Source organism: Calonectris borealis, chromosome 1 (genome assembly GCF_964195595.1).
Source record: "Calonectris borealis chromosome 1, bCalBor7.hap1.2, whole genome shotgun sequence".
Classification (NCBI taxonomy): domain Eukaryota; kingdom Metazoa; phylum Chordata; class Aves; order Procellariiformes; family Procellariidae; genus Calonectris; species Calonectris borealis.
In genome coordinates this window covers 213,703,196-213,720,897 of record NC_134312.1, presented here as the reverse complement: position 1 = coordinate 213,720,897, position 17,702 = coordinate 213,703,196, and the positions used below count along the sequence as shown (strand labels likewise).

The window sequence follows — 17,702 nt, the reverse complement described above, 5'->3', positions numbered from 1 at the left end:
TATGTTTCCTCAAGGTTGCATAACCCATATGTTGCCTTTTCTTGATAGTTCATGAAAGTCCTATTGCAGATATGAGGGGCCCGAGATGCTGAGGGCTTTCTGGTTTGTACAGGGCCACATATTCCCTGTCTGCTTTCCCTCTGTGCAATCTGCTAGATTAATTTGCATCTCATATTTATGTTTATATGTATATATTTTATGATTGTCATTTGTCTAACAGTTCTCAAGCTTTTTGAAGCATTGGAGCCTACAGCTTGTGTTTTTCTCAACTAGCTTAGTGTACTGTTTGTTGTGTTTCTTTCTAAAATTTAACTGGCTTACATCTCCAGTTTAGAAATTTCAGATTTTAAAATACAGTCTCATATAGGAGTTTTAAAGCCCAGGTGTGTGTACAGAGCATTGCATACTAACAGGATTATTTCCTTGTGTTCGCTGTTGTGTGTGAAGATAAAGAAAGGTAAATGAGTTACTGATGGCTTCGGCTTGGATCAGTCCCAAGGCAGGTTGCCTAGAAATGTCTTATAAAATATTGCATCCCCTCCCGTTGATCTATAACAACTCATTTTAAGTTTCTGAGCTTTCCAGAGTAGAGGATCAAATCAAGAGATCTTAAAATAATTGAGGTAGGGAACAGTGTTTGCTCAGACCTCTGGCTCTTTTGTCAATGGTCGTCTAAACTAAGGTGTGAACTCCTCAAAAGTAAAAGTAGTTTTTGAGATCGTTTTCTTCTAAAGTTGTCAAAAGTTCACTGCGGAAACTTCCTTGCTCTCTTTCCCGGTGCTCTGATTGCATTTCTCACTTCTGTTTTGGCTGCTGTGTTTTTCCTCCCCCATTCTTCATGCCTTTTCCAGCTTCAGTGCCCTACATTTTCCCAGTTCTGGTTCTCCAGAAGCTGGAAGGGGTCTCCTGAAATGCGTTGGCATGTTTTTCTTTAAAAAGTCACCTATACCACAGACTTCACAAGTCAGAAAATAATCAAAATCCCTCTTAGGAAAAGGAGCAGATACAATTAGAAAAAAAAAAAAAAGAGAAATTTAAATAAAAAACCACCTTAGTCTTATCAACTCAGTTAGGGTTGGAGCTCAACTAATGTTAAACACTGATGAAACAATAATTTTTTGTTTAAGTCAACATTTTTCCATACTGTTGCACCCCAAAAGTCTTTTCGTTCACAAACTCTGATGCTAATGGGAGGAAAGAAATGCAGATATGATCCTAAACTTACCAACAGGCTGTTGTAGGCTTCTGAGCAAATCTGGGGTTCCCTGAGAGACAGTGGCTGCCTGATACTACCTTGTGCTGGTGCAGGGCACTGTGATCCAGCTGTGATTTCTTGCATGTGCAAGGCAGAAGTTTCCAGCTCCTGATGAGTTTGGCGTCGTATTTGCTTTTTTTCTTTCCATCTTCTGAGCTACCTTGCTTCGTAGCAGGAGCTGGTGACAGGATCATGCCCCTCTGGAAGGTGGCAGCAGCTCTCAGCAGACTTGCGGGTGTTCAAAGCACAGGAATTTGTCCGCAAAACCAGTGTTTGATCCTGGCCAGTATTGTATATAGGTTCATATATGCCTATATGGCTTTATTGTGGCCAGAAGGAGCTCTAAGGGCATGAAAATAGGTACGTAACAGCATCTGCCTGAATTATGTAGTGCTGTGGTCATCATCATTCAACATACCCTGGTTTGAGGAGTTCCGAAAATGGAGCTTCTTGGAGCCGGGTTTTGAATCAGGTTTACCTTTCTCGTATAGTTTCAATTAATCCTGTTAGTCAAATCTTTTCCAATTTAATTAGTGAAATTCCTAGATATTCCTAAATTATCTTTAGATCTAATATATTTAGTTCATCTAAAGGATAATTCATTCATCTAAAGGATAAATGGTTTGAATAACATCTGGGAGATATTTAAGAAAACTGTTTCCTGTATCCTGAGGCTGTTCCCATAGACATCACGTTGTGTGAACTGCCACGTGCGGGCATGGCTGTGTCATCCTCTGTCCCATGTGAAGGCACAGTACGTATCAAAGACTTTTTAATCAACACAACTGTCTCCATAGCAGCAGAGCCGCAGTGCTTCAACTCTACTGGTACTATACTTCAAGTGCCAAGATGAACTCAAATGGCGTGTAAGTGAGGTCCAATCCTGCTGCCTTCAAGTGCGCGCAACTCCCAGGGGTGTTTATATTTTGCTTAAGTAAATAGTTGAGCATTGGGTCTACAGGGTCAAACTAATGTACAGGTATTTCAAAGGACACCATGGAGCTTGTTCCTCTGTACTGCTGCTGCTGCGTAGTTGTTTAGACCCATGTAAAGTATACTTAAAATAACGACATTCTGATTTTGCAGCATTTACGTGCTTTTCTTTACTCATTCGGCACTTGTATGGGTGTCCTCACAAGCACTGTGCACCTGCACCATGTAAGCACGTAACTCAGTTTTTGTGTACATAACTCCCACAAGATTTCCAGTCTCCTAAACATATTCATGTAATCAAAAGCAGCGTGCCCACCTGTTACACTTTTACTGAAAATACTGAAGCTCAATTTTTTCTGTGTCTCCTTGCCTATATGGAGTTTCAGTGATTTTAAAATGTGCTTGCAAAAAATGAGAGCGTGGCAAAGATCCAGAAATAAACCAGAAGAGGAAGGGAATCCTTCTGCTTTAAGGTACTGGTTAGTATTGCGAGTGGCATCCAGGTCTCGGATACAGACCCTGAGAAGTACCTGAGGTAGAATACATTTTGACATCGTTTTATCAAAGTAGATAGTAAAACAAATTAATTGCAGAATTTCCTTTCTTGCTTTTAAATATGTGTAATTATGACATTAAGTCTGTCATATGTTTAGCTTACATTTTAAGGACAATGCTTTAGGAAACAATTGTTTATTGGTGAGAAGTTCATGTCTCCTGATATATAATACACATTACCCTGTACCTGCTTGTATGTATGGCTTCATTTCTTGTTGACAGTATCCCTGGAAAACTTCTTCTCTGTAAGTTATACTGAAGCTACGTTTTGTTAAAATATAACTTGGGTTGTATTAACAATGCATTTTCTATATAATTTTATTATTTGTTTCATCAGATGTATAAGCATTGCCCCAACAGATTTTTTGGCTCTATTGTATAACTGTCTACTTGTGGAGCTTTAAAAATCTACATTACTTAAAAAAGTGTGGGGACTATAAAGTGTGGATTATTCTCTAATTATCCCATCTAGAATAATAACTCCAAGAAAAGGATTTGCCTTTTTTTGATTCTTATAAAGATCAATACATTAAATTAAGCAGAGACTCATTCTGTAGAAGAAAAATTAAATAATTTCTTGTGTGGTAAAACTTTAGATTGTCTGAGGGAGGAAAAAATTTTCCAAAGAAATTCAATAAACAAAGTTACTGATCTACAGTTTTCTTTCATTATCACATATTTCTAATTCGCTGTATTGTAGCAGTTGCCCATTCCCTGATCAGTAACATAAACCACAAACATTTATGAACTGGTTAAAAAATTGTAGGACCATAAACTCAGAATTTTTTTTTACTATTATATTAAGATGTTTTGAGTACGATTAATTTAAAGAAAACCGTAATGCACATACTGTCTAGAACATATGTGATTTTTTGTAGGATTGTATCTTCTCAATGGTTCTTGTCAAAGTCATCTTTCAAAGCCAATAGGATCAATTTTAAATGGTGTCATAATATGCAAAGAAATGGTAAGAAAAACTAGAACTATGTCACAAGCGGTGTTCCCTAGGGCTCAGTACTGGGGCCGGTCCTGTTCAATATCTTTATCAACGATCTGGATGAGGGGATCGAGTGCTCCCTCAGTAAATTTGCAGACGACACCAAGTTGAGCGGGAGTGTTGATCTGCTGGAGGGTAGGAAGGCTCTGCAGAGGGACCTGGACAGGCTGGATCGATGGGCCGAGGCCAACCGTATGAGGTTCAACAAGGCCAAGTGCCGGGTCCTGCACTTCGGCCACAACAACCCCAGGCAACGCTACAGGCTTGGGGAAGAGTGGCTGGAAAGCTGCCCGGAGGAAAAGGACCTGGGGGTGCTGGTTGACAGCCGGCTGAACATGAGCCAGCAGTGTGCCCAGGTGGCCAAGAAGGCCAACGGCATCCTGGCCTGTATCAGAAATAGTGTGGCCAGCAGGAGCAGGGAGGTGATCGTGCCCCTGTACTCGGCGCTGGTGAGGCCGCACCTCGAATACTGTGTTCAGTTTTGGGCCCCTCACTACAAGAAGGACATGGAGGTGCTGGAGCGTGTCCAGAGAAGGGCAACGAAGCTGGTGAAGGGCCTGGAGCACAAGTCTGATGAGGAGCGGCTGAGGGAGCTGGGGTTGTTTAGCCTGGAGAAGAGGAGGCTGAGGGGAGACCTCATCGCGCTCTACAACTACCTGAAAGGAGGTTGTAGTGAGGTGGGGATTGGTCTCTTCTGCCAAGTAACAAGCAATAGGACAAGAAGAAATGGCCTCAAGTTGCGCCAAGGGAGGTTTAGATTGGACATTAGGAGAAATTTCTTTCCTGAAAGAGTGGTCAAGCCTTGGAAGAGGCTGCCCAGGGAAGTGGTGGAGTCGCCATCCCTGGAAGTATTTAAAAGAGGTGTAGATGAGGCGCTTAGGGACATGGTGTAGTGGGCATGGTGGTGTTGGGTTGACGGTTGGACTCGATGATCTTAGAGGTCTTTTCCAACCTTAATGATTCTATGATTCTATGATTCTATGATTCTACGTCCAGTAGACCTCATGGGGCACAGGTGATACTGACTTTTCAGCAGTCTTTTTTTAGTAGACAAAGGACCTACTCAGGATCAACACGGAGGCCCACAAGTTGGAATATTGAATTGTCTGTTCAGGAGATTAGTGGTCTTGCTTGAATTTGGTTTCGGTGTAGGGACTGAAGAATAGTGGTTCCGTAGAACAAAGATTTCTTGGTTGCATTTATGATACCCTCTGACTGTAAGGTACAGGACTTATTTTGGCTGCTAAAACTGAATTGTGTGCTCCAGTGGATATTGTCATCCCATACATACGGTGATCCAGTCTTTATGAAAACCACCAGTCTGTCATTCTTCTTGATGAGAAGAATGTGTGGGAATTCAGCTTCGGTTTTGTTTGTGTGGCAGGGAATATGGTACTTATTTGCCTATAGTGCTGCAGTCCAGGCAGTCAGTTCTTGCAGCCGAATATTATTTAAACTTTGTAGCTGTCAGACAGCCCCAAAAGGCAAAGTACTGGATGTCCTCATCTGCTTTGGATATAACTGGGAGTTGAAGATGGTTATCATCTTGGAGGGAGTACTTAGTATTCTTCAGACATGCCATATTAGTGTATTATTTCATATATCTGTTTGATTGTATGAACGTTTTGTGGCAGTGCTGAACAGGATTATGCCCCATCATGCTGAATCCTGTACAAATCCATATGAAGATCTGGTCCCAAGTAATTTATAACCAGTAAAGTTCAACAAAAAGGCTGAAAGTTGCTTTTTGAAAGCCTAATCTACTGCCAAAACGACTGGATATTCGAACAGTCTCGATAAACCCCTTGGTTTTTCAGGAGTGCTCCAGTAGCGGTGGTGACACAGCCCTCTCCCCAACATGCTGAAATACTTTTGGTCAAGGTACGTTTCCAGTTGATACCAGAACATCAATGGCGGCTTTCAGCAAAAGCAAGGCAGCCTGGGGGTGACTGGATCTCCCAGCACATGCAACACATCACAGGTTATTTGGAAAACTAGATATACTGCTACTGAGTGCGATTGTGCAGGAAAAAGCTGCAACTCCATGCAAAAGCTTAGGGAGGAGTGAAAATTAATGTCTCCTATTAAAGCTAGACAGGAAAATTTGGCAGGAGGATAATTACTTGATCTGGAATTTAGCCAGGATTTAGAATTAACACTAGAACTGTGCTCTGTTGCTGGTTGTTCAGTTTGTAGAGTTTAGGACTTTTTTTGGGGTCAACCAAAGTAGGCTTTTTTCATCTTCATGAACTGAAGAACAATAATTTAAGTGAAAATAAAAACTCTGCTTATATCCCCAAATGATGCTACTTTTTTGTAGCTGTTTTTTAAAATAAGAACCATACACTTTAGGGAAAGAATGATTAATGAAGGAGTGGATGTCAGCGTGCTTCACCAAGTGACTAAGACAGAAGGAGTGGTAAGGCATCTCTTGTGTGGAGCCCAAAGGGAGGCAGGCGTTCAAATCCCATTTTCCTGATTTCTCAGATAGTCCACTTCTGAAAAGTGTCCTCAGTACTGGATATTTTGCAGTGGTTTTCCACCACTTTCTGCTGCTTCACTTTAATATAAATAATCATATATTCATTGCATATGCCTGGCTGTATTGGGGGGAAGGTGAATGCCTGATTCCATCCCATGCTTTAAGCTATTAACTAATTATTTTGTAGAGGGGAGCCAGAACTCTCAATATATAGACAAAAGCACAGGCATCACAGGGTCAGACACAGTCATGAGGTCAGTGAAAGGTATGACGTGATTGGTGTTTTCAAGGCAAAAGAAGCTGAGCTCACATGTAGAATTAATTCTTTATTCCCAACCATTTATTGGGAATATCCCAACCATATTCCACTTGGACCCAGAACGTTGTTTTGAGGCTGTGCTTTTGAGTTGGGTGATCTGTGGTGGAAGCCCAGCCCAGGTGTTGTGACCTGGCTTTTAAAAGAGCTGATTTCTCTCTCTATAGGTTATAAGTGGGTCCTAAGTGCACTAACGGCTTTAGGTGAAAACAGGGCGATTGCCTAACCCTTACCTGCCCCAGGGACAGCTCTCACAGAAAGAAGAGGTTCCTCTTGGAGACCTCCTCAAGGTGGGATTGCAGCAGAGAACTGTGAGCTCCTTTATTGTATTAATGTCTACAAGGCTATAAAATGCTCCCTAATCTTCATATATATGTGATATATACATATATTTTTATATATGTGTGTGCATATATATATACACATTTAAATATAATTCCTTTTTGTTCATTATATTTTTTCATTTCTCTGATAAAATGCTTGCGACCAGCCAGAATTTCTGTGAGGAGAAAGAAGAGAAATTGCATCTTCTTAAACATTAATCATTGATTAAATATTTCCCCTTTTTAATTTGAGAATGTTATCAACTTACAGAATACAAGTCCTGTCTCTGCCCCTCCTGTGAACTCATCTGATTGATTGTCACACCACAAGGCCCATGCTACAGGGATCATGTTCAAGATCCTTGGATGAACAAAGATGATCCATTTTTATGTACTGAAAAAAGTTTTCTTTCAGTTATTTAGAAAAAAGAATGATAAAAGCAGTCTGTTTTGCCTTTCCAAGCCTTTTCACAGTGCTTTATTGAGTTTAATCTAACTAAAGAGTCTGAACCTCTCCTGCTAATGAAGCTTGCATTGAACTCTACTGGAAGAGATTTAGATTGAGGCACTTGTTTCATTATAATTATTAATTTGTATTTTTTTTACTGCTTGGTAATCTTATTGCAAATATGGTGGCAATATAATCACAAAAGTGTGTGCAGATATCTCAGTATCATATATATGTGTGTGAGCTAGTTAGGATGGGAGAAGGAAAGGTGAAATCTGATTCTCCATTTTCCTCTATTTTCTTATACGTAAGATGGTGACGTTTGGATTTCATACAATTTTATATGTCACTCATGCTCTTGGCAAATGACTACACAGAGATAATAGCAGTAGGAGAAACAGAGAGCTCTCTTTCTCTGGACTCTTACAGAAAGGCTGGATTGCTACATTTGAGCCAACACATGAATGGAAGTCTGCTCTCAAAGTCTCATTTTTACCAAAGAGGTAGATAGCAATTTTATGTAGTGAGGGAACAGAAAAAACCCAGCCACCCTCTTGGACACCTGCCTTTCAGATACACATCTGCTATTCAGAGAACAGAGAATTGAGTGCTGCAGATGCCAAGCAAACACTTTCATGTCTTCTCTGAATATGTTTTAAGGCCAGTTTTCCTGCGTGAGTATCCATAATGGTTATTGTCTATAATTTGGTAGCTTCTGCAAATTGTAATTTGGTTCAAACCCCATAGCTTCCAGCTGGTTTTGGATAAATGAAAGTTGAACACTTGTTGTAGATGCCATTCAAAAGGTCGTTTTCCCTTTGCAGGGAGAGTTCAGACATGCAGTAATCCTCCTGTTTTGGTGTTGGGTTAATCTCTCCGTTTTGCCTATGTTGCTCATGGCATACAGCTAACGGCAGAATGCAACAACGTTTGTTGTAAATGTTCCTTACATGTGTGAACAATGCCTTTAGAAATGTGTAGTTAATATTTGAGCATTTAAAAACTTTCCAGAGCCAATAAAAGACTTTTTTTTTTGTACTTGTTCATTTTTAGATACTGACCGAGCTTTAGTGCTGCTGGAAGAATATTGTAAAAAACTAAGGAAACCAGAAGAGCAACAACTGAAGAAGGCCATCAGAAAGGTGATGGGCATCTTTAAAAGCAGCTTGTTTCAGGCACTTCTAGGTAGGTACTAATATTTAATGCTAGATGTACGCTCTTGAAGGCCAGAGCTAGGTCAGACCTAGTAACTTTCTTACTGGTCACTGTTTAATTTGTGTTTACAATGGAACAGCACATTGAGATTCTTCCAAGTTCTCTTTGGGGAAACTCATTGTCCTGATATGTCAAAGGTATTTTCTTATTTATAGTGAAAGAAAGAGTAACGAAAAACTCATGCAAGATAAGGCATCAAATGGTATTCCTAAACCTTGCTGTTTTCCTTTGTTTAATGGAAGTTACTGAACCAGAGTAGGATATAACTGTTATGCAAAGTTGAAGATGAAGCCATCTCCACACAGGTAAATGGCCAAAGTTTCATTGATTTCACTGGCACCAAGTAGCATCTAAAATCTTTGTGTTTTTTGCATTATGTTTTTGTGAAAAATGTCAGCCAAAGAAACTCAGAAATGAGTCAAGAAAAATGGTCAAGGACACAGTGAAACTTTAGCAGAATGTTCCCATCCGTGCGAGGTCGCAGTGTTCAAATAGACGTGCTGGTGGATCGCTCAGTCTTTCTTCCATTTACTTGAAGGTCCCCATTTCACCTTGTAAATGATGGTATTTGTCAAAATTGAGCACTTGGTGTTTTGCAGCTTTATATAAAATAACCTCCATAAATTATTATATATAAAGTTTTCAAGGTCATGAACGTACCCATGTGTGTAGCATCTCTGTTGTCCCTTGTGCCATGCCGTGCCTGTGCTGCCAGTCATGGGAGGTGGTGACAGTAACTGTGCACCACTCTTGCTCTACTTCCCTCTGCCCTCTTGCTCACGTTGCATCGGCCCCTCGGTGTTTTATTCCTTCACAAACATCTGTACATTTTGTGCAGAACTAGTCTGAAGGACGCATTTCTTAACACAAATGATGTTCATGGAAGCACATGTACCTTCAAGTTATGGTTGTTTGAAGCCAGAATACCAGTTGTGCTCATTGCAGAGCTATAATCTGTAGCAGTTAGGGAAAAATTTTGATTATATATCATAAAAGTAGAAGCACATCAATACTACACTGTTACTGTGAACACTATGGAGGTCCGGGAAGAGTTTCAGTAATTCCTGTAGCTTTTATGAAAAATGTATGTTACCAGTCTCTAACATTTCCTGCAAATGGAAGTAATTAATGTCAATGCTATTTTACTTGTAATTTCTCTCAGCTTCTTTAAAATGATTAGCTTTATTTTATAAACCCTACATAATTTTTAATTGCTGTGTATTCTTTAAAAGAGGCAATAGATTCATAATTGAATGGTATTTACCAAACAGTTATAAATAGATTTGAACTAAAGAATGAAAAAATGATGGGACGTTTCTATGTTATTTTTATGAAGATAACTATGGAAGTATGCGCTGAAGAAATACACAAGTCACAGGAGCGACATTAGCTGTACTTTTTTTTATGCAGTACTTTGAAGTAATCCTTCAAAGTGTTTTAACAGCATGTGTGCTTTGTGTGTGGCTACACTGCAATATTTGTTGATGTATTACATATGCCAGAAATGAAAAAGTGATTAAAGCTACATTAAGGTTGAATCCAAAGAATAAATGAAATCTTTTGATTGCCACAATAACAGATTGAGGAGTGTGGTGTTACGGAAGTTAGACAGCATTTTAATTTGTAGGCTTTTGGATGTCTTTTCCTTGTTCTTAAATGCTTCTTTTTATAAAAGAGATTTGGGAATTGCAAGATGTGTTCAAAGTCTCTCATTATTATATTTGGCTTGCTATTTGGTTGGTCTAGATTCAGGAATAATACAAAAGAGTGACCTCTCATCAGTATTTTAAGTGTGGTAGATGATGTTATTACACAATCAATTACACAAGCATAATTGGTATTTCAAAAAAACCCACTTCCATGACATCTGTTTTAGCTTCCCATCATAGTTTCTTCCATTCACCTATAAATCAGACCACCATACAAAGAAATACCTAAGGCAGAGCTCCTGTCTCTTTTTAAGTTCTGTACTGCTAATGTTCCTTTGTCTTTTATATTTACAGAATGTCTAATGGTCTTGAAAACGTCCATTTTTGAGTGCCAAATCTTAATTAGACTTAATATTCAGAGTCCGAGTGTTCATCACTTTCCAAAACTTGATCTTATTTACAACTGTTAAACATTGGTTTTATCTAGAATTGATTGACCTTTTGAATATTTAGGCTGTAACTACTAATGAAAAATATGATTTTTGGACAGAATCATTTACCTGGATGCAGAAGTCCACATTCCTACCAGATGTAAATTTAACATAATTTTTGTAGGTCCTACAGCTTCAGTAGAATTTGATTCCTTTATGAATAAATTCAGCTGTTGTAACCATCCCTGTCCTTTAAGTGTGTGTTCAATTCTCATTAACTTTTAAAATGCTTTAAAAATCTGTAAGATTTCTTTAAATTGAATATAACTTGAACCAATGAAGAAGAATAAATATAGTTAGGGACACTTTTCAAATCTGAGCACCTAAATTTAAGTGTTGTCTAGTTCCTTTTGTTCTCAAATTTATGCTTGTACGATTGTGGTTCAAGCAGCCGTGTTTGAACTTGGGCTCTCAATGCACGCCTGATTGTTTTTATCTTCAATGTGTTTCGTAAATATTAACTATTGACTACTGAACAAGGGAGTAACATGAGAAAAATGAGGATTCAATGGTTTTCATACGTATATTCTACACATGCAAGAAGCGACTACAAATACTGAAGTAAAAGATCTGTAAATCATTTACAGAAGGATTATTGATGGATTGTCCTTTTACATGTTAATTCGGGTTCAAAAGCATCTCCTTCTCCCTTCAGCTGTTCTTGTTGCTGGACTTCTTGCTAGAGTCGCTGTGTTCAGTTACAGCTGAGTTAGTTGCCAAGAGGCACATTTGCAAAGCGACATGTGGAGCTGCTGTCTCTGGGGTCCCATTTACACTCCAGTGGCCCCAACACAATGCTTTGAAAATCCAGCCCTAAGGGGAGGGAGGAGGAGAAACTCTTCAGAAGGAGCGTGCAAGGGGAAGAACTCATATTTAGATATTGACATTACCCTTAAGTTAACTCCAAATTATTTTCACCAAAAGGATTGTACCAATCTTTCTCAATGTGTGGTGAGGAGTTATGGTACTGTTGTTATTATGAGCTCGTAAGGATTTTTGCTTTTTGTAGGATTGTCCGTAGCTAGATGATATTAAAGTCACAGGGTCTTCTCAAATTGTAGCACATGTTGTTCTGATGTGAACATTTATTTTTTTAAAACCCTGCAAGGAAGAGGAAATGAAAGCTGTGGAAATCCAAAGGCCTCGTTTGTTGGGATTGTCTCATAATGGGACATCTTGGAGACATTGTGCAGAGATAAAGAAGGAAAAAACCATGAAAGAGAGCAGTAATAGTTATCTGGATATGTCAAAATGACCAAACTTTTTTTTTTTTACAGTTCTGTTCTTTATGAAACTTAATCAGTTTTTATAATGCAATACATAGTTTAGTAAAATTTATTTCTAAAAGCCTTTGCTATATATTTGTCTAGCCTTCATTTCATTAAGAAAAGTGCATGATTTTACAGCTTAGAAGGCCATTCTGCGGAATGAGAATGGATGAAAGAGGTTTATGCCAGGGTTGGTTTTTTGGTTTTTTTTAGATACATCTTTATAAAACATCATTTTGTTTCTAGCAGGAATTAAAGTGCCATAAATAGCTGTAATCATCTTATGAAGTATTAGGTAAAAACTAATCTCAATAGGTTTTTCTAAAATTCGGATAAACCCAATCTGCAGTGGATGACGTATTTCCTGAGGACTTTGAAACTACATCTTATGTTTTTTTCTCATGCTTGTGTAACTTTCTGTGAATTTTAAAATGGTGTATTTTCAACTAAAATCTACATCACCTTCTTTTTTTTTTTTATGGTATTGTACCATTTCTGCAAAATAATGTGGATGTTATAAAAACCGCCTGTCTTAAAAATTGCTGTAGTAAACATTACTGTAAGGATTACAGATTTCACTGGTTATCTGTGCCACAGCCTGTATTTAGAGACTTAGGATATAATTTTCTGGTTTTAGTAAGAGGAATTTTTTAGACTCTTTACCTCATTCAGCTCACTTTTAAATAAGCCCTGTTATAACAATCAATTTTAAAAGAGCAATAGTATCTTTTAAACCAAGTTAAAAAGGAAGTCAGATTATTCTTCTGCAATCATATTCGTTTTCTATTAAAAGTTTGTATAAATTAAGTGGCAGTATAACTCAATATACTCAGTGTTCTATTAGTATCCAAACTTCCAGGAATCTAGTTATATCTTGCAATCCTCCGTGTTACTGGAGAATGCTATAGGACAAATAGGGTATATAAGGAGGACATAAAATATAACCATCTGAGAGAGCCAAAGCAAGTCCCCCTTTGCTTTAATTATTTTAGGATGTACATATCTATTAAAAAATAAAATAGCCATTGACAAATGCAAACATTTAGTATAGTAAGCATGAAGCAGGTCAAGAGCTTGGTTTCCTATGGATTTGTCTTAGTTTGATTGACTTTGGTGTCTACAGAGTGGTGACCTGTGACTGAAACTCCCCTGGCATTTAGGGCAATGGTTAAATTTCAGGATAGTTTAGATTTGAAAGAAACTGGAGAGGAACCTATCATAGGAGTAATGATTGGATGTTGAAACATGCCCCTGTCACAAAAGGAGAACACTAAGAATGAAAAATGGGAACGATTTTGATAGACGTAGCCATGCTCTCAACTAAGAGTAATGATAAAAAAGTCCCCCCATTTGTAGGCTTTAATGCTGAGAAGAATAATTATGCCGTTGACCATATAGAGAGAAGAAGAATGTAGAGGCAATTAATGGAAAGACAGGGAATCTGTTTAGGCATGTTGTGTTTAAGGAGAAACCCTTTAAACAGTGACAGAAGGAAATTTGAGTCTAGAGCGAAGGAGGTGAGTCAGGACTGGGGAATAGATGTGTGAACAGCAGGATAAATGGCGAGAAAAGCAGGAGACCTGCAACACAGTCCTGGGCTGGAGATGGAGCCTGCACCAAAGCAGGTGTTGAAGAATGATTATAGATGTCAGAGGAAAAGATAGGATCATGCAACACCTCAAAAATCCAGTGCTAGTCATACATGGTAGCGCTGACCTTCAGTGTTAAAAATCTTAGGAGATTTGCACAAAAGGCATCGAAATAGTCTATAAAATACTTCAGGTTGTTATTGTCTGCTTCTATAATCTGTCTTTAAGAAATACTGCAGTGATATTTTCAGGCTGTTCTTCACAACCACCAAGACCTCTTTTCTACTTCTTCCATCAAGCGAACGTGAGATTTGATATTCACGGGACCACAGAAAACAAGGCGATGCCAAATTTCACAAGGCTCCTGATAAAGCTGCTAGAGTTGAGGATATCAAAATGGGGAACGTGATTGACAATCACCATTCTAAGGCGATGGTGGCCCTTGCTAGTACCAATCTTTCTCAATCCACAGGAGGAAGCATGTTTCGGCACTTAGTGCTGTGTCAGTGTTTCAGGGATCAAAAGGATATTAAATGAATTGCTGTACTGGGAAATTTTTCAACAGGACAGCACAACTGGGTGTTTTCTATTCATACTTGCCAAGCTTGCTCTCGGTAGATGTTTTTAGCCCGCTTATGCGTTCGTCGCGCTTAGGTACTTACAGTGCTCCTGAATGATCTCGTATGTCATGGTTCTCTAGACTTAATCTCGGTGAGCTGGTTTCTGAGCATGTCAGGCTATTGCACCTCCTGTAACGACACTGAATTCCTCGGGAGTCAATCCCGTGCAGCCAGGCCTGCGTCTGGCCCAGGGACGTGAGGCAATCCTCTCGCCGAGGGCCCGAGTCCAGCATTCACAAAGTCAATAGAAAAACTCCCATTGACTTCGCTTGCCTTGGGTCATGTGTTGGAGTGGTCCTTCCAGAGATTTATATTCAGACCTTCCCTGACTGAGAAATAAAGATTATTCTATAGCCGTATCTAAAAATATGGAAACCCTCCCTAACTATTACAAATGTCGAGGAGCGAAAGAAATGTGCAAAAACCCTTCACTGCTCTGTCACATTTGAGGAGCACTCGAATGACATCTCTGACAATGGGGAAGCCTGTTATTACTCCGCACAGAGTCCTACTTTCCCAAACTGGCATCTTTCTTTGTTGCGGCATAAATTACAGCAGAACTGAAATTTAAATTCAAGGGCAGCTTTTGTTTTGCCTGAAGACAGCTGCAGCTGCTTTTATTCTTGAAGTCCAATTCTCTTAGTAAGCAAATTTGCGCTTTCTCTCAAAAGAGCTGAAGGTAGCAGTGCTAGATCTTCGGGATGGTTTGAAGGCGTGTGATCTATTTTTGTTACGAGCTGGGGGCTGGATTGCAGCCAGCTTGAGGAACTAACCCTCGCAGTTCTCCAGTGAAAGTTTGGACACGCAGAGTGAACCATTTGTTCTGGAAAAAGAAGGCAGATCTAATGTAACTGGTTTCCAGTGGATTTTGTCCCATCGCTGTTTTTGCTCCCATGGCAGTGCAATTTCCCCTGCAGTGTCATCATTTTTCTCCGGCTCTTAGAATCATAGAATCATTAAGGTTGGAAAAGACCTCTAAGACCATCGTGTCCAACCGTCAACCCAACACCACCATGCCCACTACACCATGTCCCTAAGCGCCTCATCCACACGTCTTTTAAATACTTCCAGGGATGGGGACTCAACCACTTCCCTGGGCAGCCTGTTCCAAGGCCTGACCGCTCTTTCAGGAAAGAAATTTTTCCTAATGTCCAGGCTAAACCTCCCCTGGCGCAACTTGAGGCCATTTCCTCTTGTCCTATCGCTTGTTACTTGGGAGAAGAGACCAACACCCACCTCGCTACAACCTCCCTTCAGGTAGTTGTAGAGCGCGATGAGGTCTCCCCTCAGCCTCCTCTTCTCCAGACTAAACAACCCCAGTTCCCTCAGCCGCTCCTCATAAGGCTTGTGCTCCAGGCCCTTCACCACCTTCGTTGCCCTTCTCTCTTCTAACTCTCCCCACCCCATGGTACCTGCAGATCCTTCAGAGGAGGTGAGGCTTCTTCACTTCTATCAAGTTGCACTGACATTCGGCAGGGGGTTCAAAGTTAGCCGGTGAGAGCTGGCAGACGGATGCACATACAGGAAAAAGACAGGCAGACATCATGTTACTATGGGGAAATCAGGCTGAAGATATCCAGAGAGGGGTGTTTCCCTGAGGTCTGGAACGTTACCCAGTCTTTCTTAGTTGCGTCTGTGACGGAGGAGCTGAAATATTTCTGTATTTCCGAAAATCTCAGAATTGCTTTTGCCTTTGGGACTTACGGGGTGTTACAGTGATGCCTTACTGGTTAGAGATGAGGAGCAAATAGAGCCAGGGCATGGTGCTCCCTGTTCTTGCTGGCCAACCTGGAGATGTGAGTAGCCCTCCCACAACAACTTCTTAATATTAAACTAATTTGGTTATTTTCCACCTTGAGAGAAGGTGTGTGTGCGAAGATGTGGGAATCTTGTGTGGGTACCCCAAATCGGCCTTTGTTTGAAAGAATTTAAATATTAAAAGCTTGTGAATTGCCAGAAGAGACCTCAACCCAAAAGCAAAGCTCTGATACCTCCTACATTTGTGGAAATTTTGACTGGAATCTCATCCTTGCTGTTGACCTTTTCCTTAAAGAAAAATGCTGGATATGAATGCTGATGGACTCTGAAAAATTCAGAATCCCAGCCCAGGTCTGTATTTGGATTCTCAGCCTATCTGTGTACAAAAAGAAACCTATTACAGCACAGATACAACCTAGGTAATACATAATCACTTGTAATCCTAATGCAACCCTCTGCTCATGTTTTGCTGCCTTTTAACCAATGACTGATAGCATTTACATCTCAGACGAGGAATTCAGAATCTTTGCGGACTTTTCTCATTCGAAATGCAAAAGCTGTGCATTGGAAATAAACCATTTTTAAGATGAGTTTTTAATATGAGCAATGTGTTAATTGTTGAGCTTGTTAGTTTTCAATATCCAACAAGGAATAAAAGCCATTTTTTTGTTCCTGTAGTGTTTTTTTTTTTTAAAGTGTGTCTTGGCCATATGGATTCCATGTATAATTAGAATTAATAAAATGCAGTTGCAGCAGCTGTTGCTGTGTGGCTGCTGTCCCAGTGTGAAGCTTTCTTTCTCTTTGCATTAAATAGGGATAGCCTTTTATTATTGGTTTGTGATGAGAACTAGAGACAAATTATTAAGAGATGTGTTTAGATAATATGGTTTTATTTTGAATAATGTATTCTCCTTTTTCAAGCTGAGAGAATATAAAAGAACAATGAGATAGGGTTTTTTTTGGCATTAAATAAAGAAAGACTGGATTTATATCTTGCTAATGTATATCTACTAATAAAATGGAAGAAAATAATCTGCAGCAAGCTGTTCCATCAGTAATCCAAATGTTTATTTTTGTCTCTGAAATAGCAGAGCTGTTCTCCCTCTCGACTGTTTTGGTCTGTGGAGTCATTTTAGGCTAGACTGTAACATGATTTTTGTTTAGTGAGCATAACTTTTTAAGAAACTGCATGGTAATTTTGAAATTTTAGTCTTGAAGAGTGTTACACCTTATGGTTTTCAAAGCTGTTAGAAATGACCCAAATCTGTTGCCTGGTGCCACCCCTGTGGCTCTTCTGGAATGTCAGGACTCTTTTTCTTAACCCTGTGCTTCCAATGTCATGGGATTCAGTGAAAAACACTGACTGAAGTGATTTAAGTGCAATTGGGATTGAGCACTGAATAGTAAGATGCATGAAAGTAAACTAGTTAATCCTACATATACATATATGTATATATTTGTATATATATATACACATATATGTAATACTTATATGAATTAATATATATATATAGTAACAGGTAACCGTGGTTATCGTACTTATCTCAAACTTCTACTGTAGTTTGCTCAGGTGTGGTTCTGTACTTTGGAGCTCTGTTGGGTATTAAAATACGTCTTGACAAGAAATACTGCAGACTGCGTGGTTCATTCCCATTGTTTTTGTGTTTATTCTGTCGTGTGGTCCATTTTCTGTGACTGCTTTTGGGCTCTGCCACCCTGATCTGCCACTGAGATAATTACGAGCTCTTTTCAAAGAAGACTGAATTTATGTCTTTCATTTGTTCTTTCCTGTCTCCATTTTGT

At 39.4% G+C, this 17,702-nt stretch overlaps 1 protein-coding gene across 1 annotated transcript in view; it reads left to right on the top strand.

Moving 5' to 3' along the window:
* DLG2 (discs large MAGUK scaffold protein 2) overlaps positions 1–17,702 on the top strand; it is a 1,041,736-nt gene that overhangs the window by 10,953 nt on the left and 1,013,081 nt on the right. The window contains exon 3 of the mRNA XM_075140227.1: positions 8,363–8,494. Within this exon, the coding sequence (XP_074996328.1) occupies positions 8,363–8,494 (132 nt within the window). The remainder of the gene's footprint in view (positions 1–8,362; positions 8,495–17,702) is intronic.